Raw genomic sequence first — 27,547 nt, forward strand, 5'->3', positions numbered from 1 at the left:
GGAGTCATAACGGAAGGACAGTAAAGTGTAGCGTTAGCGTGGCTAGGTTTAGAATTTATTGAGGATCCAAGTAATAGCGTGTCTTTGGAATATGTCAAAATATTGAATATTTTTATATCCTGTGGGAGTCTGTTCCATAACTGAGCAGCTCGAACCAGGAAGCTAGTACCGCCAGCTCTTTTTAAGTTGTACCTAGGCACCACCAGGCAAGATGAATTAGATGATCTTGTGATTCTAGGGGTTAGTTTCCGTGTGAATTTGTCTGTGAGAAAGGGAGGGGCTTGGTGGTTAAGTGCCTTGTGAGTAAGGCAGATCGTTTTCAGGTCAATTTGATCTTTTATAGAGCCATCTGTATTGCCTTCTCGTTGCTGAAATGTGTTCTCTTCTAGGGATATTCAAAGCTGCCCTAAGCGCATTGTTTTGCAGAATCTGTAGTTTATTTGTGATGGATTTATTAGCGCCTTGGTAAAGGCTATTGCAGTAGTCCAGTTTAGATTGTATAAGTGCTCTGGCCAGGGTTAGACAACTGTTGGGTGATAATAATGGTCTACAAGCCCTGATCAGCTTACCTCTGTAGGCTGTGGCAGAGGCAGTCATGTTGACCTGTTTGGATAGATTCGAGTGGGCGTCAAGATAAAAACCTAGGGTTTTTACATTTGTGGCTATGGGTATATTGTTCCCATAAATAATGATGCTTGTGTAGTTGGGGTTCAGTTTGTGAAGGTTATTGGTTGAACCGACTAGGAGTAACTCAGTCTTATCATCATTCAGGCAGAGGCCATGTGTGGCCATCCATGCCTGAATGATGGTGTAGACTTCGTTAATCCTGGCGACATCTTTGTCGTAGGTTCTTGATAGTGGTAGGAGTATCTGTTTGTCGTCTGCGTAATTAGTGTAGGTGACACTCAGATGGTCCAGCTTGTCAAATAGTGGCTTTGTAAAAATATTGTACCAAGTGGGTGAAACGCAGGAATCTTGTGGGACTCCGCAGGTGATAGGGATGGGATCAGCCACAGCCGTAGGTGAGAAGACACGCATTGTTCTATTCTGGAGGAAGGATTGTATCCATGTGACTGCCGAGCTAGAGAAGTGTGCTTCTGATGAGAGATGCTCGCATAGTATTTTATGGTCTACTAAATCAAAAGCAGCAGATAGGTCTATGAGGAGTAGGATTGCAACTTTGCCTTTGTCTTTCAGATCGTCAATCTGGCTTTTGAGGTCGACCAGGGCAGTTTCCGTTCCTAGCTGGGGTCTAAAACCAGATTGGCGGGTTCCGAGTAGTTGTTTAGATTCAAGATAGTCTTGAATTTGCAGATATGCAATTCTATCCAAGATTTTCAATAAGAAGGGGACTATCGTAATCGGTCTATAATTGGTGGGTATAGCCGAATCTAGTGTCTGTTTCTTGAGTAATGGGAGAACCCAGGACTGTTTCAAGTTACTTGGGACGGAGTTACTGACGAAGGAAGAATTTATACGTTTTGTAATGAAGGGGGCTAGATCTCTAGCTGCATCTTTTATAATCTGGGCAGGGCAGCTGTCACCTTTACAATTTGAAGGTTTTAGAGATGCAATAACTTTTTGAACTTCAGGTGTGGACGCAATCTGGGCAGGGCAGCTGTCACCTTTCCAATTTGAAGGTTTTAGAGATGCAATAACTGTTTGAACTTCAGGTGTGGACACCTTATTGAATTTGAATCCTGCGTTAAGGTATGTGATAGAGGGTAGTGTTGGGGTAGTAGGGTTACAGGTGGTGAGTTGTAATCTTTTGTCTGCTATTTTAGTCTGGAGTCCTTTAATTTTGTTAGAGCGGGCATTTTGTATGCTGGTGCACCAGTGTTTATCCTTAGTGCAAGTATCAGCTGGTGGGTTAGGGTTTTCTAGCTCTCTTAGGATGTTAAATAATTCTTTCGTGCTAGAGCCTGCTTGGCTTATTCTGTTATTGAAGGTATCTTTTTTGGTGTGGATTATCTGGTTTTTTTAAGTGGCAGAGATGGTGGTTAAATTGGTTTTGTTTTCAGGTGTAGGGGTAGATTTCCAGAGAGTTTCCAGTTTCCTCTTTTCTGTGCATAGTACTTTAAGTTCAGGAGAAAACCAAGAGTTCAAGTGGGCTTTTGGTTTACTTTTGCGTAATTTTAGAGGTGCAATAATGTCTATAGCTTTGGTCATAGAGTTGTTGTAAATATCAACCAGCAGGTTGAGATCGTTGGTGTCAGCTAGAGTATTGTTTATGGGGACTACCAGAGGTAATAATGTCTCTGCTGTAATATTTTGTTTGTTCCTGGTAAGACATGATGGTGCTGTAGGAGGCTTTATCCCCATCTGGTTATTGAGATTGATGTCTATGGAGATGAAGTAGTGGTCAGACCATACGAGTGGTGTGAAGTCCAGTAGGGTGATGTTTCAATTAAGATCTGCTACCCAGTCAAGTATCCTGCCCTTCTCGTGGGTAGGTTTAGTACTTATTTGGGAGTAGCCTTGATCAGCTAAAGCGATAGCTAGGGAGGTGGCATGTAGATCACTGGCGTCTTTATAGCCCAGGTTGAAGTCACCTAGGATGATGTTTTGCGCTGAGGGCTTAGTAGTATCCTTTGCTAGTGAAGTAATATCTTCTTCGAAGGATCCAGGGGAACCTGGGGGACTGTGGATGATGTGGATGGTAATGGTGTTGTTAGGCGAGGTTTGGAACTTAACTGAGAGGTGTTCACATGATGCCAGAGGGGCTGAGGCAGCTAGCCTTATGTTGAGGGTGGATTTGACAATGATGGCTGTTCCTCCACCTCGGGTATTGGGTCTGTTGGCTCTAAGGATGGAGTAGTTGTCGGGGACAGCTAGGGTGATAGATGGGCCCGCTGCATCGTGCAGCCAAGTTTCTGTCACCGCAAGGAAGTCAAGATTGTTGTTCAGTATAATGTCTGCAATTTCTGTTGCGTGAGCGATAAGGGACCTGGCGTTTAGTAGTGCCCCTTTAATAGATTGCATCTGTCTATCTATCAAGGATAGGCTGGGATTAATGTCCGCTGGGTTATTAGTTGAGGTTGAGTTGGTTTTATTTTTGCGCCTGGGCTTGTCATTAGTTAATGCAGTGTGGGATGCACGGGTAGTCTTATGGTTTTGTTTAACTAGTAAGTGCCGGTTTATGGTTAGACTGCCACCTAGTCTGTCATTACGCTTAGTTGTGTCAGGGTTGGTGGTAGGTGAAGCTATTCGCAGAGTGGGCGTCTTGATGACAATGGGAGGGAGAGGTATTCTATACAGGAAAGGTGTGCCCTGGTTATCATAGGATATGGTGACTGGATCTAAGGTAGGTAGAAACAAGGTAGGCTTGATTCTGAAGTCCCAGATGGTAGGATTGAGTACTGGTAGGAATGGTGTGGGTGGAATAGAGCTATGAATGTGAGTGGTGGTCAAGGATTTCCAATGTTCCATCTTGGAAAGGTGAGACGGTCTAGTGATAGACCATATAGAGTTGAGTATGAATGGCAAGGTGCAGAGTAATCTAATCATGGTATGTCCCCTGTGTATACCATGTGTGTGTAAGGTGTGTCGTAGGGATCACTCCAGTATTAGTGATAGCATTAGGCTAGTATATCTATACATATTGCATAGTAGAAGGGTAGCTAGGGCAGTAAGTGGATGTGCTCAATATAGACAATAGTCAGACAACAATTGGCTAGTTAGAATCAGAGGTAAAATAGGTAGTCTAGTTCAGAATCAGTGGTAAGACAAATAGGCTGGTTCAAATCAGTGGTAAAGCAAATAGGCTAGTTCAAATCAGTGGTAAAGCAAATAGGCTTGTTCAAATCAATGGTAAGGCTAAAAGGCTAGTTCAAATCAGTGGTAAAGCTAATAGGCTAGTAATAAATCAGTGGTAAAGCAAATACTCTAGTTCAAATCAGTGGTAAAGCAAATAGGCTAGTTTAAATCAGTGGTAAAACAAATAGGCTAGTTCAAGATCAAAGATGGAGCAAATAGGGTGGCAAGCGAAGAAAGTAGGTCACAGGGCCTGTATAGGCAAATCAAGGGCAGTATCAAAAAGGTTTCACTAGCACTATTAGTTTTGAAGGTAAGCTATTTGCAGGAGTCATCAACATATACACGCGTGGATAGGCAATTTCAAAATTTGCAAGTACTTATAACACTTACACTGGGCAATAGGCCGTAATGTGTTAGGATGCCGTTAGGGATGGCGGATGGACATTGCAGTTACAACAGCAGTGACAATTTCCATGCGATGTGCAATTTCCGTGCAGTTAATGTGTGGTCAGAAGTGCGGTTGTTACAAATGGCTAGGATTGCGTGGCTTTGTAGGTTTTGGATGCATGGCGTACCTTATTATGGGCGTTCAGGAGTAGTTGCCCGGCTGAGGTGCAGGGTTTCTGGCAGACGGCATGGCCAGGCGTGGACAGGCTGGGACAGGAGTTCAGCCTTGGATCGCGGCTTCGAGAAGCAGGCTGGCTCACGCCTAACGGTGCATGATTGGTTTGAAGAGGGGCACCAGGCGCCAATAGGCACAGTCGTTGGTGGGGGGGTGGGCCAGAGAGGCAAGATGGGGTTAGCCTGAAGGGCGGCCATCTTTAAAAGGGCTCCCACGAGGATCCAAGAATAGGGGCTTGTAAATAAAGCAGTGAAGATCTGCGATCTGGATCCTGCTGCACTTTGTTAGTGCAGGTTTAGTGAATGTAGGTAAAATCAGCACTTTTTCGGATTCACAGGCAACAAACTGCTGGGGAGCTTGGATAGGCCCACAGGCTCACCTTAATGTAAGGAGAAGCTCCAGCTTCTCGTCTTCGTGATGCACTGCTCCAGCAGTGGGAGTAAGGAGCTCCTGCTCCTTTGGCAGCGAAGATGGATGTAAACAGGCTGGGACAGGAGTTCAGCCTTGGATCGCGAACCTTCGAGAAGCAGGCCGGCTCACGCCTACTGGTGCGTGATTGGTTTGAAGAGGGGCACCAGGAGCCAATAGGCACAGTCGTTGGTGGGGGGGTGAGCCAGGGAGGCAAGATGGGGTTAGGCCTGAAGGGCGGCCATCTTTAACAGGGCTCCCATGAGGATCCAAGAATAGGGGCTTGTAAATAAAGCGGTGAAGATCTGCGATCAGGATCCTGCTGCACTTTGTTAGTGCAGGCTTAGTGAATGTAGGTAAAATCAGCACTTTTTCGGATTCACAGGCAACAAACTGCTGGGGAGCTTGGATAAGCCCACGGTCTCACCTTAATGTGAGGAGAAGCTCCAGCTTCTCGTCCTCGTGATGCACTGCTCCAGCAGTGGGAGAAAGGAGCTCCTGCTCCTTTGGCAGCAAAGATGGAATGTCCTTAAGATAGACAGGTACTTTATTAGTGAGGCACTTATGGATAAAAAGCAAGATCTTATAAGTGATACGATTTCTAATGGAAAGCCAATGAAGAGATTTGCGTGCCTTAGTGACATGGTTCCTTGTCGAGAGACCGCACTCCGCCCGAACATAATGTGTCCTGATTAAGTGCATCATGCAGATAAATGTGAAATGCGGTACCACCTAACCAAGCATCTAACTGCCAGGACTTTGCATCACAGCTCAATTCAAACAGCTGGATCACCATGTCACTAATCAATCTGAACAAGCGGTACTCATCCACCTGCATCGCAAGATGCAGCAATCGAACTTCACAGAGCTGCGCCCGGTGAAATGGGTTTGACTCGACACCTTCAAACCCATTTTGACCTGCAAGCTCAACAGTTTGAAGCCTGCTTCGACTGCTGTCAAACCGCCCAACATTGAAATCAGGTGCTTTCAAATGGCCCTGTTCCCCTGGTCCACCTTCTGGTGCCCTAGAGAAAGGTAAAGTGCCTTTTGCACCTTGGTCCACCAAAAACATATTCTTTTGCTTTACATAGTTACATTTCTTGCCTGTTTTATCCCTGACAAAGTATAGAGTGTTTAGTTTATTTATTTATTTTATTTATTGTGCCTATGTAAGGCACTTATACATCAAGTAAATTGTGTTTCAAAGTGCACAGGGCAATGGGGAGGGAACATGGGAATGAAAGGCAAATATAATAACAATAAAGAAAGAGAGAGGTGGTCCTACAGGACCATGTGACTATTCAGAGCGTGCACATGCAGAGAGAGAAGGGACGAGGGAGGGGGTAAATGCTAGGAGTATGACATAGGGAAGTGCTAGGGAGTAAGTTTCAAGCAGCTAAGTGTCTGGCAGAGATCCCGTGGTAGGAGTGGTCCACTGCCAGTAATATAAGTGCAGGCCCGTGAGATAGCATAGGCCAGTGGGTGCCCAAAGGCAAGTACTGGCAGTGGGGGAAGCTGAAGGCTATTGGTGGGGGAGGGGCAGAGTTCTTTATACATTCCTATGCTGCATTGTCTATCTTCTTTTACAGTGATGGGTTTTTATAGCGTTTTTAATAGTTGTAGAATTTATTTGTTTAATTAAAGTATATACATTTTTATAGAACATTGACTGGACATTCTTTTATTTTTGAACTTGTGTACTATTGCTGTTTGGGTTGCTACTGCCCCACATTCACCCCCCTTCTGAGAGTATTGCCTTCCCTCGATCCACGTTACCACAAAAGGCAAACAAACCATAGCTCTTAGCTGTCATATTTTATGATGTGATATGATATGTTATGATTTGCTATATCACATGGCCTTTATAACGCGCCTATACACAAGTGTTTCATAATCTATATTATTGGGCTCACCGTTGGTTTATAGAAGTGTGCGGTCTGAGTGGATGGTTTAGCTACTACTCACAGTTGTACTCCGGCAGATCAGAAGTCATTTCAACACAGCAGGGTAGAGGGGGAAGTAGATGCAAATCCTGATGTGTTGTGATTACTATGCGAGTATTGCAACTTGATAAGGATAAAGATGTGGGTCTTTTAGTGGAAATGGAGTAAGGATTGGGAATAGATATAGATCTGATGTGGCAATTTTATCAGAAAGACAGTTTCTTACCATTCCAGTTCTGTTTAATGTAAGGAGACCGACCTGACTCTAACCAGTTCCTTGTCTAATGTATTGTGTGCAGGCATGTGGCATGTTGGTGAGAGAAACCAGAGAGAGTCCTGTCTCTCTTTTTCTCTGGTCAGCAAGTTTGTTCTTCTGGTTGTCTCTTGCATTGGATAATCTTTGGATCCATGTATGTGGTGTTTATTCATAATGTAAAAAGGTCTGAGGAACATGGTCTTAGCAGTTTCAAGCCCTTGTATCATTGTTTATGGTTAGATGATGACTCAGCTATTGTGATGTCTGTTACTTGAGGCTGGTTCTAGTTGCTTGCGTTTTATCCAGCTGTTATGTGTTCTGTGCTAGCGTGTGACTTAGATAGCCTGATTTTCTCGTACTACTGGCCATATTCATGTAGACACATCTGGGTAGAGTTCCGAAGCTTGGTTGCTAGAAAAGAGAAGGACTATCTGTAATGCTTTGGACTAAAACATGGCGCTGGTGCGCAGTACATGCTGGTGCTCTCAGAGCCACAATGAACATTTGCTCCAGGCCTCAGTGGAATCTGCACTTGATGTGAACTATTTTACTGATAATCATGTTTTCAACGTTGCCTGTATTGTTCCACCGGTAAACATGTTTTCAACGTTATTCTTTGCCTATGCTAGTCTGCATTGCTCATTCAAGGACACCTCGGATAGAAGGTGCGTGAATATGCTAGAATAGGCCGATGCTGGCTTGTACCTGATAAATTTACCAAGGATATTGTCAACACTGAGTGTCAATTATAGAGTTGTTTTCATGTTCTCTTGAGAAAGGGAAGAGTTCTGCTCGTTGAGGTTAACACAGTCCACTCTGGCAGGGGGCCCATGAGAGCTGCCAACTAGTAGAAACTACGAGAGTCAGAACATTCTGGAAGGTGCCACTGTGCATTTGCAGATGGCTTAAAACAACGGGCACCGGGCGGTCAGATAGAAAGCTTCACTGGGAGGATGGACGCATCGCTCCAGGCCAGTTGATGCCGAGGTCTCTCTACCTGACTGTTTGGGAGCTGTTCAGTGAATTCTGGCGAGATGATGGTATGCCTTTCAGCTGTGTCAATGGTGATGTGTTTTATTTAGACTTCTTTTATTCATTTATTCATTTATTATTCTTGTTGCATTTATTTATTTATTTATGCTTTTGGTGAATAAAGAGGCTGTAGAAGAGACATTTTACAGCCTACCTGAGTGTTTGTGTGGATAATTGCCATCCAGCGTCCAAAGGATTCATTCAGTGTACTGGGGAGAAAACAGAAATATATCCATGCACTTTTTGAAAGCAAAATACTATCCTCCATGGTATTCAGGACTGAAATTTGGCACTGTTACTGAGGCTCTGTTACTGGATCATAGTGCTCAGCTTGAATTACAGTGGATGCATTTCATAGTAAAGAGGTAGTACAGGGGGTTTTGAATTGTATTCTATGTCCAGTTGAGAGCAAAGTGTAGAGTTTGGAAGGCTGGGGTGATGTGTTCCCATCTTTGGAGTCTAAGGAGGAGTGTACCTGTCACATTTGGTTTCTTTATAGACTGTTCATTAAATTAAGTAATCAGAGAGCACCAGGTGAGGACTGTTGGCATAGTCTATTCTGGAGAGAGCTAATCCAATGACTGTCATGATTATGTGCAGGAATGTCAGGTAAGGATGTTACATCAAAATGTTTGAAGTTGATAGAAGCAACTTCTGATGATGGATTGAACCTGCAGTTCGAGAGTGAGGGTCTTGTCCATAATGGGTTTTTGACCATTGCACTAGGCTCTGGGATGGTTCTTAATTCTTCAGGCCAAATGATTCATTTGGGGTTTGACTTTTTGGTACTGTAAATCACCATTTCAGTCTTAGTTGTGTTGTGTTTGTAATCATCAAAGAGTCAAGATGTGTGAGGCATATGCTAAGTTCCAGGTTAGTTGGTGCAGTGTTGAGTATAAGTTTACATGTCATTTGGGTATCATTTGCCTAGTTGAAACTTGTGAAGCCCGAATTATTAATGAGTTCCATGAGGTGGGGTCATGTAGATGTTAAAGAGAAAGGGTAAATGGCAGCATCCTTGGAGTACTCCACAGATGAGGATCTGAAGATGTTGCCATAAAGGGGCAATGTATGTAGGTTCAGTCCTGTCACTGAGGAACAATGTGATACAGTGTAATTCAGTTCCTTTTAATTAAACATCCTTAGGTCTTTTTTTATTAAGGTTTCTGTCAAATGCATCAAGGATGTCCAGGAGAATATGTGCACTTGAGGTTTAGTGTGTGGAATGTTCTGACCTACTGGCTCTGCCCTGCAACATCACTGTGTGTTGCTTTCATCAAAAACAACAGAAGGGCCACCAAAAAGCGTGCTAAAAGTCTCTGAGAAATGTGCAGGGAAACCTGAAAAATAGGCCGCCAATCCATTTTGCCTAGGTCAGTGGTAAAACAGGAGACCACACTGCCAAAACCTATCAATGGGTTGCCCACAGAGTGAAATAGAACTGCTTGACAAGGCAGTGCTGCATTGCCAGGAAAATCCAGAAGTGTTTAAAATCCGTTTTTCCTTGGCTGTTGAAAGTGCAAAATCATGGCTCCCAAACAACAGAGAAGATCCAACATCCTTGTGGGGTGTTCACCATCACCTTATTTAAGGAATCCCCATAAGCACAATGTCAGGAGAAACACCTTTCATCATAAAAAAATTCACATTCAAAAGGTGCTTGCTTTGGAAAAATATGTCAGATATGGGGGCGCAGTACCGCCGCTCGCCTGTGTCAGAAGCTTTCATTACTTATACTGTCAGTTTAAAACTTGTGTCTTAAAATCAAATTGTAGAAAAGAAGAGACTTGCCATCAAAAGCAATATGGGTTGCTACAATTCAATTTTTATATTTTAAAACGACTGGAATGAAGAGATTTGTGTGGATATTTGTAGAAAATGTAAATTGTATTTTAGAAAGGACCATTTTAAACTGTGTTTTAAAAGTGGACTAATGTCAGCTACACTGGACTTCAAAGACATTCCACACCTTCTCCCCAAACAAAGGAATCTTCCTCCTGCTCTCTGCTCAGGAACTGGCATTGAGTTGTTAATGGAAGTGGGAGGAGATTTTGGCCTGTTGCTCTGAGTGGAGACAAAAGGCTCCCTTGACTGAAAGGAAATGCAAATTCGGGCGTCAACAGAAACCAACTGCCCAAGGAAGAGAGGCTCAGGTTGCTCTGGCCCAGCCAAACCTTGAAGGCAGAGCTAGACTGATATGTGTATCTGAAATTCCAAGGAAATATCTTTTTGGAAAAAGACTCATAGAAGACTGTGTAAAACTTGGAAAAATCTGTATATTATAGGTTGTTAATATGAAAATGCTGCTCACAATCTGAAACTACTCTGAACCGTGTGCAATATTCAGAGAGTGGACCATCAAAATGTTGATATTGTAGCAATTGTGATCATGCTAGGAATATGAAAGTTTGCATGATTATGCTCAGATGTAATACGCATGTATGTGGAAAAATGTGTACAGATCTGACACTGGGTAACCAACCAAAAGCGCGAAAAACTGTCAGTTTTGAACCGAAACTCTCAAGTAGATGGGACTCGGACGGATACGTGCTTTATTAAATATGTGATGTGAATATGTATTATTAGCGAGTTGGTGATGTTGTAGATATGCTTTCTATGAAAAATAGATGTTCTGTGTAGGAACAAAGGGGAGGTTTTTCCCTGGATTGTAAATTGCAGCATCACTATGACACTAGGTTTCCTTCTCAAATCAGGAGAGGGGGAATACTCTGAGCAATCGGAATCCTAGAGGGTGGGCTTAGTATAATCAGCCTACCCACCCCTTTGGGAAATAGATAAATAGAGACTGTTTAGGACCTAGAGACACACACACATTCACCCATCAACTGATTTACTGGTGAAGCGCTCTGCAGGAGAACCCAGATTCAAGACTCCAGAACTCTGAAAGCAGAAGGCCCAATTCCAAAGCTGAACCCTTCTCAGCTGGCCCTTAAAATCTTGCAACCTGATTTTAACCCCAGAATTCCAAGGGGCACATCAAAAATTGAACAGCCTGGCTGTGCTGTTTTCTGCTTCTGGTCAAGAACTCTTGCCAGAACTCAGAGATCCAAACCAGTAGAGCAGAACTGTAACCAGATAGCTATAAACTCCAGAAACAACCCGTCAGATCCAGTCCAGAGGGCCGTGCAGAGACCAGAGTGCCGTGCTGAGTGCAGAACCGGGTGCCTGAATCCTGTCTGGTGGGCTAGCAGAATTCCAGTCCAAACCCTTTGACCAGATCCTGACAGGCCTATTCCAAAACCATAGTTGTGAGCATTTAGCATAGAATTGTCCATAGCCAATCTCTTATCCTTAAGTAATCCTATCCAACCCATTCTATCATATCCAGAACTGCATTGTGGAATCTCTTTTGTCTGTTCTGAATCTTTCCCTCATCCATATAGTCCTTTGTTAATTGTAGTGATAAATTCATCTTTCCGCTAATTTATTACTGAAGAAAGACAAGTGTCTTGGCGGGCAAAAGTGAGAGCGGAGGCGCCCTGTTCTGGTGACTGTACTGTTGGGTATCTTGCATCTTCATAGCCTTCCTTAGTGTAAAGAAAATATCTGTTGGTAGATTCAAAAGCACATCTTTCATTTGGAATTATTGACTCTTTTTGAGAAAAATTGACCTCTACTAAAACCTTCATAACTTCTGAACCATACATGCTAGAAATGAATTTAAGCGTCAAATTGAAGCTAACATCCTCAGCTCTCAAACGAATCTAAAACCGCATTCCAACTCCTTATAGTTTTTCTGTAATCACGTTTCTCGCGCGCTGAACAGTTTGCTGCAAATCTGCATTTGGCTCTATTTCAACACATGTAAAATAGCTATTTCTTGCATTCAGCCTCTGAATTCAGTTTCCTATCTGCCAGTCATTCAATCCTCATTGCTAGTGTTTACCTGAAGCTATCCAAAGCGGCTCCCATTAGTTTTGAATCCAATTTAGAGAATTAGATCAATTGTTAACATTTTCCCATTCATTTAAAATCACATTAAAAAGCAATTGACCTGTTTTGAAATCATTCCAGTTTCTCTCTAAGCTTGCTAGGGGAATTGGGATTGAAATTGCACTTGTAGAGTGTTTATTCCTGAAACCTTCCATCTCTATATTGCATATTAGGGGGGATTGAGTAGTATCAGGGGGAAAGAGTGATTACATTGCATTTGACTGAACACACCAAAGTATTATTTCTGTTAATTTCCTATCATTGCATTTCATTGAACCCACACAAAATGTTATTCTATTCTACATTATTCTTCTCATCCATACTTCTATTGATTAAAGAGATTGTTGATTGTAATATCACCCAACGCTGATCATTGTATAAATATTAATAGTGTGATATCTAGATATTGTTCAAATTCATAAAAGTGTGATATATATATTGTTCAAATTCACAAAATAAATCTTTTAACTTTGCAAAACAACCTACTTCTTGGTTCAGTGAGACCGGGGGGAGGGATTCAAAGAGAGGGGTGTGATATAAGGGTACATCATTCAGAAATAAAAGAACTTTAGACATAAAAATATATAATTAAGGGTTCCAGCTGGGCATCTCACGCTAGGCATTGACTTAGTTGGAGTGCTGGGTTGAAACCACTTACAAGTGTCTGTGTTGTTTTTAGCATGTCCCAAATAGAGGCAAATATATATTCCACTCCCCTCATCGCTCTGACTCTGATATGTTGCTCATGAAGGAGGCTGTTGTTTCCACATGTTTGCAAAATTGCTGGTACATACATTTTGAGGATTGTTGTCATGAAGGGGATTTGGAAATGGCTTAGGAGATTGTCAGGTCATTGGGGCCAGCTGTCAGATTTTTGAGAAGCAGCCTGAAAAAAGTTGTTTTCAAGGCACCCGGGACAATGACTTATTCTACAGCTGAGTAGAGGAAGGTTCAAAAAAGGGGTCTCACACAGCTGCTTCGACTGTGTATGAGGGATATTATGGTGCCGATATAGTGGTATTATGTGTTAATGAAATAGCCAGTTTAGGCGAGGAAAAAGAACATGTCCAAATGTCACTCTCAGGTATATTAGTAACATAATAGATTAGGCCTTCCCACCCGTGAACTATCTGTTTTAAGATGCACCCTCTACTGTGGGCAGGCTGCCATGCATCCACTGTAGTTGGCATTGACATTTGTCCATACTGCTGGAAGTGACAGTTTATTCAAAACCTATCACAACTATTTTGACCGCAAAATATCCCCAGTACACAGCTGAAACACCTGTGCAATATGTTGTCTATCATTTTGCCACTAGGTATCTCAATGCCATGCAACAGGGCCTACAATTGGATGTTCTGTCCTTGTTTCACACATTTTTACCACAGCACTGGTAGAGTAGAGGTTATAAGCCTCACCTGGGAAGTGTGAAGATGCTCTAAAATGCACAAGACAAATCCAATATGATTTCATTTTCTTTTTTTACAAAGAATGTTTTTATAAATACGGGCAATTCGGTTAGTAGTTTAGGTGACTTCACTGTGCTGCTATCTCTTAAACTTTGATGGGGATCCCACCTCCCTAACCTAGTCTTTCTACTATAACAAGTCTTACTGCTTTGTTAATTCACCAGAGCCAGAGTAACCCCTACGGTCTGGTCCATCCCTTTGCCAGGGATGGCCTAAATGCTTTCTCTCTCTCACACACACTTCTACTCGTAAACCCATCATGCTCTCCCTCCAAAACTACCTTCAATCAATCTCTCAGTCACACACAAACTGCCAAATTGGTACCACTCTCTTACCGCCACTCTCTCGTAATACCCCAAACGTCTCCTCTATGGTCTCCTGGTCTTCACCCAGCTCCACTAACCTCACCCAAGCACCTCTCACTTTCAGCAAACTGTGCTGACTTTTGGAGCTCTCTCCTTCCTGCATTAAAGCTTCCATTGACTCCCCCAGTCAGCTGCTATCCTTGGCCAATCTCTGTCAGAGCTATCAACCTTGTGGGCTTGGTTATTCCCCTAGAAGTCTTCATAATAAACTTTAAGCCTGCTCCCTTTTTAGCCTCCATATTGATATGTGGTACATGCACTCACAGTGGCTATTTGTTCTCTGTGTAGCCCCTTCACTTGGTAAGTCAGCGGTCCAGCAGAGTTTGGGGAGGATTCCTAATTCTCCCCTATTCATGGGCAGTCTCTTTCTAATTCCTCTTCCACCATAGCTGCCCCATTTAGGTAGCCACACTGTTCCTCCTGTTTCAGGCCGTGTCATGTTCGTAGGTTCAGGTGAATTGTGGTACTTGTAATTTTTCGCTGCAACGTGCTTCGTCCTGGGACCCTGATCTTTCTTTTCCCTGAGGAGTCTGGTGCATAATGGTCATTGTAGTTTCTCGGGAACCACCTCCAAGAGTAGAAAAAAGCGACCTGGCCAGGACAGAGGCAGATAGAAATGGGGACAGAGAAGAGGCACCAATGTTCATACACTGCTCCAGGCATACCTGGGAGTTGTGGATTTGGGCCCCCTTAAACTCCTCCACATCCCCTCTCAGGTAGGTTTGGCTTTGTTGTTTCCCTGGTAGGCTAGCTACCACAGGTTAAGAGGGACCCTTGGCCTTTCTTGACAGTGTCATACCCTTACCCCTGTCACAGAAGCAACCCGCTGCAGGAGCAACGTTGGATCCTTAACATCAAGGTACTCATATTATTAATGCCCCGCCACTACTACTAAGTACAATCAATTGCTTTGCAACCTAAACAGATGGTGATTAGCCAAGAAAAACAAAATTGCCAGTAGCATGCTGTCACCATATAAAAGTAAAGCAATTTGTGACATAGAATTTTTTGCCAATTTTTGCCAATGGAGTCATTTAACAAGATATACATCATCAAGGAGTTAATAGTATAGGGAATACTCGGTGAGGCCTAAACTCAAACATTTACCCAATATCCAGTTCAATCACTCATAGGTGACCAATATTTGAAGCGGAACTGGCAAACACTGGCACTGTAAAATCACCATGGTACAAATATTATGCACACCCAGAAGACTAATGTCCTTTTGCTTAGACTGTATATAACTCTGCCTGTCTGCCCAATGCTAATAATTCTTTGTGTACGGGGCATGTCATTACTACTAGGTCCTGTACAGTAACTATGCCAATCTCTTCATTTCATTCCCTTTTCAGTATGATTCAATTATTTATCGAAATATGACTGGTCAACAAAACCTGAAAAACAGCCAAACCGTTCTGTCACCACAAAAAAAGAAAATAATTTGCGTTATGGAAAACAGTTTTTAACATTGAGTAATTTAACAAGGTGTACAATATCAGTGAATTATTAGTCTTGGGGAACTGACTGAATCTTGCATGTACCCAGCACCCAATTCTTTCCATGCTAAGGGAACGGTACTCATAGAAGAAGTGGTGAACTGAGGTACTGTAATGTTTCAAAAGTCAAATGAGGGCCTCCATTGGTCAAAATCATGGTAGCTACCTTTCACAGTTCTAGAAAAACAATGCTATTTTCCTTTGCTTTTGTGCAACTCTGCCTTTCCTCCCATTATTAAAAATATTCTTTAAATATGCAGCATGTCGGCCTATATGCGTTATAAGGTGATTGGAGGTTGATTTACTTGGCTCCTAACTAAGCCAATATCTACATTCTGCATCTGTCTTTTCACAAGCCACCTGCTCTCCAATGCCTACTGGTACTAGAATGTACAGATGTTGTTCTGACACTCCCCCCACCCTCTCTACCCCAATATCTACACCCACTCTCTACACCCACTCTCTACCCGCACTCGCTATACCCCCACTCACCCACCCAACCCCCACTCACTGTACCTTCACTCTCTAACCTAATTCACCCACCCACACTCTATCTACTCACACTCACCCCACTCTCTCTATTTACCCCACTCTCTACCCCCAACCTATCCCACTCTCAACGCTCACCCACCCTACCCACCCAACTCTCTAAAAACCCAACGCTCTCTACCCCAACCCACCCACCTTACCCAACTCTCTACCCCCACCCACACTACCAACTCTTCTCTACAACCCCCAGCCATCCTACCCTTGCCTTCTCTAGCGCCACCAACACACCCTACATACTCTATCTTATCCCCATCCACCCCCTCTCTCTATCTCCATCAACCCACCATATCCACTCTCGCTCTCTATCCCCACCCACCCTACCCCCACGCTCTACAACCACTCAACCTACCACATCTTCCTCTACTCAACCCTACCCCCTCTTTACCCTACCACGCACCCTACACCCTTTATTCCAAACCCACCCTGCCGCCTCTATTCCTCCACCCACATACCTTAAACCTTCTCCATATCCTCTCTCATCCTCCCTCTCAACCTACCCACACTCATCCACCCTACCCCACGCTACCGCTCTCACTGTACCCACACTCTCTGGTCTCTCCTGGTCTGATCATGCTCTCCTGTCCTCTCACCTTGATCTCTTGGGTCCCCCACCTAAGCCTCCGCCAACACTGCCTGGTTCCTCTCCATCATTCAACAGATGAAGTGAATGTCATTTGCTTCTTTTGCCACCACTTTCATTCCCCCCCTTCACTCCGACTTCTGACTCTCACACTGACACAGACCTTGCTAACCTTCACATCTCCATCTCTAACACTGCAGACATCCTTTCCCCTGTCATGAGGATCTACATGAACCCTGCCTCCAAGTGCAACATCTGGTATGATTCCAACCTAGCATCTCTGAAACGCAAGTGCAGAGCTGATGAGCACAAGTGGAAGGCTTTGAGCACATCCTCTGACAAACTGGCTTGCCGCCTGCTCCAAAGGCAATACAGATTCTCCATCCACTCATAGAAGAAGGCTCATATCCAAGCCTGCATCTCTGGGGCCACTAACAACATGGCTAAACTGTTCAAAATCTGCAAGGAACTCGCCAATCGTACTGCAGTCTCCACCTCTCCACTGCCTACCATGCCCCTCTGCACTTCACTGGCCTCCCACTTCATAACTAAAACTCAGGACATCCTGTCCTCACTCTCCTCTACACCCCTCCCTTCTCCCTCGCCCACTCTCAGGCCTCCCTTGGCCCCCCCTTCAAAAAAGAAACGTACCAGACCAACTTTCCCCGGCTATTTAAAGAACTGGAGGGAGACCTGAGACGTTGGACGACCCAGGAGATCTCCTTAATGGGGCGAATAACAGCCTGCAAAATGAACCTTTTCCCGAGGTTTCTCTATGCCTGCTCCTCCCTCTCAGTGACAATCCCCGCACCAGCCCTTCGAGACCTGCAGAAGAAAATGGTGAAGTTCATATGGAGGGGTAAAAAACCTAGAATTCCTTACAAAACCCTACTGGGGGCCTCCAAAATGGGAGGGCTCGGAGTCCCGGACTTACAGGCCTACAGAGTGGCGGCCCAATTGGCACACGTTCACGCATAGCAAACACTCACAAACCGCCCCAGATGGGTAGAACTGGAACGGTCACGGCTGCCCCAACCCCTGCGATTCCTGCCACACATCCCGGCCCCCCTCAGGACACATTGGGGTGACCTCCTGCGGGCAACCAAACACACCCTGAGTGTCTGGGACTGGGCACTAAAACGGAAGGGCGTCCCAAGAGGCCTGAACCCGCAATCGCCGATTTTCCACAATCCAGCTTTCTCACCCGGATCAAATCCACGCAATTCTCAGCTCTGGATAAAGGGAAGCCTTGAGACCCTGGAGCAGATGTACGAGGGGAACGCGCCATGCACGTTCGAACGATGCAAGGAGAAGTTCCAACTTCAGGAAAAGGACAGATTTACCTACATACAGCTGCACCACTGGTGCTCACAGCCCCAAATCCTACAAGCAGCAACGCGCGCCACGACTTCACTGGAACTATCGCTCAACGACCCCCCATCTCGAGGTAGGATATCTACCTTTTACAGATGCTTTTTGGGCGGTTTCCTGGTTGAGAGAACCCGCTGCATGGCCCAGTGGGAGGCCGACCTGGGGCACCCGATAGAAGACCAAACATTGGTAGACATTTGGACCCGAGCACACTCCTCGTCCTCCAATAGGGAAAGTGCATATAAGATCATGCGGAGGTGGTACTACCCCCCTCTTAGGCTCTATCACATGAATCCCAGGTTGGACCCCTCCTGCTGGAGAGGATGTGGCCACCCAGGCTCCTTTTTCCACATGTGGTGGGCGTGCCCGAATATCCAGCGATTTTGGAGACAATGCCTGGGGACAATTACACAGATCACGGGGGCAATGATTCCACTGGAGCCAGGCCCCGTTCTGCTGGGGGTCCCAGTCCCGGCGACCTACACACGCTTCAGGAATTGGGCAAAACTGTTGACCCAATGCCTTTTAGCCGGGAAATCGGTGCTGGCCCGCCACTGGAAGTCCCCGGACGGCCCCTGTTTAGCTCATTGGTGGACAAAACTATGGGACATACTGATAGCGGAAAAGGTGACGGCGGCAAAGGCCGGGGTCCTCCACCGGTTCCAGAAAATTTGGGGCCCGGTACTGGAATATGACCAGCGATTTCCCGCCCTGACTTATAAGCCTATCAATGCCCGTTGGACCCTGGGAGCCCGGGAGGAACCCGAGGGGGACACATAAACTGTGGGGCTGCAGAGGGGAGGGCACAGAGAGTGTAGGCCTGGCGGGGGAGTGGAGGGAGGGGGGACGGGCCCGAGGGGAGGGGGCTAGGGGTTAACACGTCTTTGCTACTATTTATGATGTATGCTTGTCAACCTTCCTTGATTTAAAATAAAATTTTCAACAAAAAAAAAAGTCCCCTTCAAATGGGTGGTCCACTGCTACTCCAGAACTATCAAGGAAAACATTGCCTCCCTTGCTCTAGCCTTGGCTGATTTCTGCAACCAACCCTTTGCCACTGGCTCCTTCCCTCCCCTCCTCAAGAACTCCATGTGTACCCACTCCTTAAAAAGCCTTTTGCTGACCCCTCCTGCCTGGCTAACTACTGCCCTATCTCTATTAGCCCCTTCCTGGGCAAACTCTTGGATAAGCTGGTCATCTCCCAGCTATTCCACCACAATGAATCTGTTTGTTGCCTCCACTACCACCAGTATGGCTTCAAAGCAGCCAGAGGCACAGGAACTACACTCCTGAGCACTCGCGAAGACTTGCTCTCAAATCTCAGTAGCAACTCTTACTCCATTCTCATCCTTCTTGACCTTTCCTCTGTCTTTGACATAGTCAATCATGCCACTTTTGTAGACCGGCTCCGTGATAGCCTTGGCATCACGGACCTGGCACTGGGCTGGTTGATCTTCTTTCTCACTGACCGACCATCCCATGTTCAACTGGGCCCTTATCTCTCTTCCATCACACCGTCCACCGGTGGCATCCTATTGGGCTCTATCCTCTTGACGTGGCTCTTCAACATCTACCTTGCCCCTCTAGCCTATTTGATCTGCACCTTCTCTCCTCACTTCCAGTGTTATGCGGATGACACGCAGCTCTCCTTCAAGCTTCCCTCCACTGGCTCCTCTTCTTCCTCTGTCATCCCTGACTGTCTGACTGCTATTCAGGCAATGTGTGCTGCTAACAATCTCTGCCTTAATGCCAGTAAGAGCAAGATCCTTCTCATTGGGACTCCAGCTCGCTCCTTCCCTCATACTCTCTGGCTGCCCTCCATGGGCCCCCTCCCCTCACTCTCATTTGAGGCAACAAACCTTTGTGTCATCTTCAACTCCTCTCTCTCCTTCTCTCCTCATATCACAGACCTTGCCAAGAAGGCCCACTTCTAGCTGCACCTCCTCAGAGGCATTCTCCCTTTCCTCACCGTCCTCCAGAAACTCAATGTCTCCAGAGCTCTGGTCCTCTCTAGACTGGACTACTGCAACAGCAGTTTCCTCAATCTGCCTAAATCCTCCCTTCGCCCCCTTCAACTAATCCAGAATAGGACTGCAATACTTATCTTTGGCCTCAAACTTAGGGGCTGCATCTCTCCAGCCTAAAATCTCTCCACTGGCTCCCTCTGCATCATCCACAAGGCTTTCGGGGGCCTGCAAATCCGCTACATCCAACTCTCTCCTCCTAAGTACCTCCCTGCTAGAGCCCTTCGGTCTTCTAACTCCAACTTTCTGCAGATCAGACGCGTTTCCAAGCAGAGAGTGGGGAGTAGATCTCTCGCTTCCGCAAGTGCCTCCCCTGGAATGGCCTCCCTACCCCTCTCAGACTTGAGCCGGATCTACTTAAGTTCCAGAAGCTTCTCAAGATCCTCCTTTTCTCCTTCTCCTTCCCTCTCCCCCTCAGCAGCAAATGCCCCCCTGCCTCATTTTGACTGCCTGCCGTGTTCCTTCTGATTCATAAAGGACACAAGGCCCTCCTCTGCCAGTCTACCCCTGCCCTTGCTCTCCCCTGACCATCCCCCCCTAACCTGCACTTGCCCTTCCGGGCTCCGTACCCGCTGCACTAGATTGGCTGGGCCTGTACCCCTTTAAGCCCATCCAGTGCCGTCCCTCTCTCTCAGCACATGCACCTTCTTCCCTTGCACTCTCTGCAGTCCCATGACACTTGTCCACCTGGCCTCCTCCCTTAGCACTCGCCTTACTCAAGGGCCCTTTTCCGCCGTGACCGGCACTTCCTCCCCTCCCCTCTCCTCTGCACTTCTTGTTACTGCACTTGCACGATCTGAACGATACAATCCCTGACCACCCCCCCCCCCTTTCTCCTTGAAACACCTTTTGCTGTATAGGCGCATTATAAATACCCAATAAATAAATAACATTTTTAAAAAAGTATACGTAAACATCCATGCCAGCGTACAGCCCCTGTAGTCCATCTGCCATTTGTCATGATTTGATACCTTCTTTTGAAATGTTTCACCTCTCATGCAGTTTTAACAGTACGTTTTTTTTTTTACTATCATGGAAAATGACTAAAAGAAAGAAATTATATAACCTACTTCACAGTGCTGTACACATACCGTCCAGAACGCTTAAGAGGAACATTTTGCAGCAGGAAGATGAAGGTTTCTTTTTGCACCAAAGCATTGCAAAGTCTGGCTTATCTTGAAGTGGACCATTTCAAACGGAGCGCTCGCCGAGCATAGCATATTAGTCTGTTTGCGACTTGAATCCAATAAATATATTACTGCAGATATTTCAGCAGTGATACAGTTCTTTCAATCTCCTTCTAAAGAAAACAGCCAATGATTTCACACAGGTGCCTAAAACCCTCCTCATACTCTTTCAAGTGATCCTTTGTATAAGTAGGACAACATTAGTTTCATCATTCGCATGGTTCTGAATAACCTTTGCCACGAAAAATTGCCGGACAGCAGTTTTATTAATACTGTCTGCGCTTGTTTAAAAAACAAGTTCAGTGAAAACAAGCATTTCCAAAAGCAAAACGTCACTAATATATAAGTGAAGTCTCCTGCAAAAGAAAACGTAGTAAGCAAAATAGAGACGACATTAATAAGTCATCAGGTTGCTGTTGATAGAGGTAGGAGAGAAATATTATTTATTTTTTTATAGTACATTTTTATAAAGCGCAAAAAAAGATGCAACTGCAGCAGAGCGCTGTACAGTAAAACCTATACAATATCCAATACATTTATAAAACGAAACAAACTTATAATAAAAAGGCAGAACTAGTACAACAATAGAAAAACGGCATACATCAAGAGTAAGATCTAAGGAAAAAAAATCTAAATGACGGAGCTCCATAACTAGGTCTTTAAGCCTTTGCGCAACACAATGGGAAACTGAAGCACCAGAGAGTGATCTTTTAATGGATGGAGAGCACCTAAACCTAGGGACTTTGAGACATAATAGCGAATCCACAGAGATCTTCAATTTATCAGATAGATATATAGGAGTCTAAAAGTGAATAGCTTCCTAAGAAATACAAATGAATTTAAAAGAAATTGTGGCTTCTAGTGGCAGCCAACACAGACGTTTTAATAAGGGAGGGATCCATTAAAATTTCTTGGCACCATATCAGTTGGGCGGCCGCATGAAACTCTCTTTGAACAAAACCAATATAGTTTGAGGAGCCCCTCTAACACAGGATTTGAAAAATCAATCTGTGACAGAACTAATGATTGAACTAGTACAAACAAATAAGCAAAATACAGAAAAAAGTACAGCTTCTATTGAAAATAAATGATAGCAGATTTGACCAAATAATGAATATGAGGAATAAAAGAAAGTTAAGACGCAAGGGTAAAAGCAAGAATTTAGCAGAAGGAGCAAGCTCTAAATGAGCCCCTATAATATTTTCTGTAACAAACCAATTATACATTGGTGTTGGCAGTATAGAGTAAGAAAACAAGGGAAATTCTGTCTAAGAGCTGTTCAGGTTCATAAAAATTGAAATAATATGCCTTAACACTTCACCTCCATAAATCCTTAAAGACACAACTCTTCGTCTTACCCTATTGAAATTTCTCAACCCCCTTCCGTTGCCTACTTATCTCCATGTAACCCAAAGTGACCTTGTTTTGCAATGAGCACATTACAAATTCAAAATAATTAATAAAATGTATGAATCCACACTTTATACAAGAGCCCACAACCTAAATGCAACGATCTGCATTTAAAGGAGGTTAACACATGATTCCATAGTCAGTCAGTATTGGAATAGCATATGGGAAAGGCAAAACTGCAATGCCACCACTCCCTGAGAAAACACATCACACAGACCAATCATGCATGAAATGCAGCCCAGTCATATGAAAAAACAATCAGCAGAGCTTTGGGTGGAGGGGATTGAGCCCAGCTCCCTTGGCTGCTCTGTTTTGTGTGCTAACCTGTAATGGAGCCTGTATTTTATACCTTTCATTTTTTGGGGCAAGGCCTATCTGTCTTGGAAGCAAAGAGTGCACATTTTAATCAAACACTACTTTTTTAATTAGGATATTTTAAATCATAACAATTTACAATAAACACAGTAAGTCTGCCAATCTCTTAATCTGATTCTGTCTTCATGGTGTAAGCAGAACCTACAGGATTCTCAGGTAGTTGGCTATTTTACTTCAAATGTAAAATAATTTTTTTAAATTATTATTAGAGGTATCCTTATTATTATATAATTATTATTATTAGTGGTAGTATTTTATTTGCAGGCAATGATGGATATTTTAAGGTAAAACAGTTCACATCAAATAAAAAGGTAAAGCACCAGAGAGGTTTGTTCTTCACTGTCAATGCTTCTCCCTTTTTCAAAGTGCTTGATCTGCTACACTACCAATGCTCTGATTGGGTAGCAGATAGAAGAGTATTTTAGTTTACACGCAGCACAGCACATCACTTTCTGCTTACATTGCAGTACAGTAGATAAGCAACATGTCTGTTATGAATTAAGATTGTCAATGTAGGCAGTGCAGTGTATGTGTAGTGCCAAACAGCAGAACACTGGATTTAAACAAGGCATATATCGGCAAAGGAGAAAAATCAATAAGTGGAAGTTGGCTTTTCAAGAGGCAGGGTGTCATGGCCACAAATGACATATTGCGTGTAAGTCCATCTTACAAATGTCACCAATTGGTCTTCTTTATGTGATATTGATTTAGAAGCCATAAAGGTAACATTCACCAGGCCTGCATCCTGGACATTCCACAAAATGTGTAAATGAAGCCTTTTTTCTTAGTGATCATACACTCTGTTAGCATCTAAGCTTCAGCATTCTCCCTGTGTTATTCCCCAAATATAAAACTTGCTTAAAAAATGTTGTTGGTTTCCCGATTAGATGTCTTGGTATTTATGCACCCTACTTCCGATAGCGCAAGTTTGACAGTTGGAGTCAAACCTAGGTTGTAATGATGAATTGGTTTTTAATTGGTTTTATTAAACTAGCTGCACTAGGAGTATCATACACTGATCTACTGTGCTCTCTCTGTCGTTCTCTCGCTCTTTCTCTCGCTCTCAGTTTCTCTCTCTCTCTTTGTTTTGTTTTCTCTCTATCTTTTGCTCTCTTGATATCTTTCTCTGTCACTCTCTCTCTTACGCAATGTCTCAGCCACATTACGAGTTTGATGGTATCTTGGATGAAATTAAGCTGAAATACTGCCAAAATTGGTTATCATCAATTGGTCCGTGGGTTTACCAAGGGATTACAAGTGGTGGTAGAGTGGTGTTAGTCCCCAATAATGGCATTTTTGTAGAATTACAACCGCCGGAATTACCAAGTCATAATGCCACCGATTTGTGGATGAAAAGTGGAGGATTCACCTGCAGGATTATGCTGGAGGTAAATCCTTTACATTTCTTCCAGAAAACGGCAGAATTACCACTCAGTGATTCCGCTGGTGGTATTTCCACCAAAACGTCTAATTTGGCATTGCAGAAAAAATTGAGGTAATTGTTACCGCCCAACAAACTGGCCCTAACGGAATTACCTCCACTTTTTTCCCACACCACCAAACTTGTAATGAGACCCAGTACTTTGTTGGATTATTGGAGCTCCTGCACAGGCTTTGTGGACAGCTCTGCAGCCAAAGGAAAAAACAGATATCTTGAAGAATGTGGTGGCTGTGTTTATTTTAGAAATGCAGGTATAAAAAAGCATTATTTAATTGTTTTAACATTGCAAACTGGCTCTTTTCAAAAAGATGTGATGGTCATTTCTAATAGCCAATTGCAGTGTACATTTTAGTCATAACAAGAAAGTTATACTTGTCTTACTGAGAAAACCACATAATCAAAACCTAGAATAACCATATTCATTATTTTCTGATAAAAGGTTATCGTTCCAGGATATGTATGCCTTGAGTAAGGTTTTAACTCCTTGCATCCACGCCACAACTCATTTTCCAGGATGTGTATGGCGGAGGGGAGGGGCAGAACATAACTTGCATTTCCCTGCTCACTTCCTCTCTGCCATACAAATGCTCCAGCATCTTCCCCAGCATGGATTTTCATGCCAGCGCAAATGCTGAAGAACGCTACGGGTCCACGTGATTTATGCACCAGCAAAAAGCAGGCAGACCCCATAAGGATCTATTGTACACAATCCTTGCAAGCATGGCAGAGAACGTGTGCAATTGAAATGAACCCCTCCCTGAAAAGCATTTTGGGAAGGATTTCATTTCAATTGTGAGTACGGATTGCAAGCGGTGCTCACGATGGAAAGTAAACACTGCCTGGCATGCCAGCATGACAGGCAGAATTTACTCACTTTGCACTACGGAGTGCAAATGTGAAGAGCAAAATGTGGTATACATGCTTGAATGCCATTTTTTGCCCTTTACATTTGCACCCCACAGAGCAAATTATGAAAATTTGTCAACAAGGACTCGCTTATGTCCCAGTGTAAACGTAACGGATCCCCGGTGCCAAATTACACACAGGAGCAACATGAGGATTGGTATGTGAATATAGAATCACTGCAACATCAGTTACTCCATTGCGGTTCAAGAGCTGCCTGGCCTGCTCAGAATTTAAGAGGAGTTTATTGGAACAGGTCTCCGTGTCACTAAACACCTCCTCAAATGGGACAGATGGAAATCTTGTAGAAAGTCTTTGAAGAGATAACATTGAGAGAATGCAGTACTGCTCGCAGAGCAATGAGATGGACCATGGTTTCCCACATGCAAATAGGGATTGCTTGGTTGAAACGCTTGTTGAATTCATTATTTATGACTAACCACATGCTTGAATAACCACTATTCATGTTTTTCAGTTCAACAATATCACATCCATTACCGACGATACTTTCTGTAAATCGGACAACACACGTTATGTTCGCACAAAAATGGATGAGATAAGAATGGAAGGCAACCCAGTGATTTTGGGAAAGTACCCTAACAGCTTCACCTGCCTGAAAATGCTTCCTATTGGATCTTACTTTTAATATTTGCAGCAGACAACAGAAGAGCTGTTCAAATGTTGGGTATTGTCTCCATCTATGCCGTTGTGTATACTGGTTTGATGGGATCTCTTTGGCACTCTAATCAAATTTCTTCACGTTATGTTTTCTGTAAAAATGAACTGCATGGATGCTCTGCAAAGATTTACAAACTTAGTGGAGCTCAACATAGCCAGTATTATATTTTCTTGGTGCTAGCTAGACGAAAACCCCAACAAATTATTTTGTTTGTAAAAATACATGTTATGATTGTGTCGCCTTAAAGTATGTTTTCTTGACGTTCTGTATGCAAATCTGTATTAAAGCTGTGCTTTTTTATCTACAGATTAAACATTTTAAATAACTTGCATCGGTTGATGTTTCATATTTGCACTGTTCATGAGGCTGATACAGTGTTCTGGTTGGGAAGCACATACATGTCTGATGAGAATATTAAAACAATGAACCCCTTTACAAAATATAGATTCACATCACAAGTTCATTTGAGGGAGTGGAGGGTATTGCACTGTGTTGGCAACAACTGAAACAGCTGCCCCACTTTCTCTTTCATTCAGACGCTAAGCGTGAGCTTTTTGGGTCTGTTTTGTGATACCCAAGACAATCGAGAAGTATCACCATCACAAACTGCCTCTTCTCCATTTATCGCATGATCAAAAAACGTTTTCATTTTCTTACATGGACATATTGGTGTTAGAAAATTGAGCAGAAATACTTAGTCATTCACTTGCAAATATCATTAAGACAATCACCTCACCATTATATAAAATCAAAAACCTAGGTGGCACATTTGATGATGTTCACATCACAGGAAATAGGCCCCTTCTGTAATCCCAGTGTGCCTGCCCAACTCCCCCACAGTGCAAGCAGCACATATGTGCTCTGTGAAAATGAGGCAGCCATTTTTGGAGGTGTGACACGTAGGTTTATTCATTTAAAGTTGTGTCTGCCAAAGGAAAGCGACAGAGATTGCCTGCAGACCATGGATGACTGCCAGGTGCCCAAACGGGTATGTCAAGAGGTGCTGAGAAAGGCAGGCCACAAGCCTCAAGTAGTGTGGGGATCCCCCTCTGATGCCTCCTTGTGATACTCGCCTCACTAGAGCTGTGTCGATAGGAGGTAGGGCACACAGGTAAGTGCACCGCCTGCTCTATTATTGGCAGGTCCTAATGCTTGGACTACCTATACCAAAGTGTAATACGTTTAAGGATGAGATAATGTAAGGTAAGTGGTCTTTTACAGCACCCTCTGACAAAAATGTTGGCCTCGCTGAGCATGGCCCTGCAATTATAAAAGTGGGGAGTAGTGCAAGTGGGTTAGTGGGGTAGGTAGGAGCGGAACGCTAAAGCATTGGTGTTGATTAGCGGATACTGGAAGCACGCATTACACATTTGCTGATATGGTTTCTATTGTATTCAGGTGGGGGAGGTACTCTAAGGTTCTTTAGCCATAAGGTCAGTTTGAAGATTAGGAGAGTAGCTGTGGATGCATTGGAGTGATATGATATGAAAAGTAATTTAAAACGCGTCTGTACACAAGTGTTTCTAGGTGCAACAAGATAACGGAAGGAAGACAGAGGGTGGACAAGACAAACAAATTTACCAGGCCATGTGTCATACAGATTGTGCAAATGTGAGAATGAGAAGTGCAAGGAAAATGGGGGGTGCAATGGAGAGGGGTGGGGAAAATGAAGTAAGTGCAGCCAGAGCAGCACAGCTATTGGTAGTGCAAGGAGAACAAGGGACTTT

At 43.9% G+C, this 27,547-nt stretch overlaps 1 protein-coding gene across 1 annotated transcript in view; it reads left to right on the forward strand.

Moving 5' to 3' along the window:
* The window catches only part of OGN (osteoglycin), a 232,361-nt gene extending 206,210 nt beyond the window's left edge, over positions 1-26,151 (forward strand). The window contains exon 7 of the mRNA XM_069643872.1: positions 25,617-26,151. Coding sequence (XP_069499973.1) covers positions 25,617-25,787 — 171 coding nt within the window. The 3' untranslated portion in view covers positions 25,788-26,151. The remainder of the gene's footprint in view (positions 1-25,616) is intronic.
* Positions 26,152-27,547: the final 1,396 nt, after the last annotated feature.

The sequence above is a fragment of the Ambystoma mexicanum genome, chromosome 2p (genome assembly GCF_040938575.1).
Source record: "Ambystoma mexicanum isolate Mex_15411 chromosome 2p, UKY_AmexF1_1, whole genome shotgun sequence".
Lineage (NCBI taxonomy): Eukaryota > Metazoa > Chordata > Amphibia > Caudata > Ambystomatidae > Ambystoma > Ambystoma mexicanum.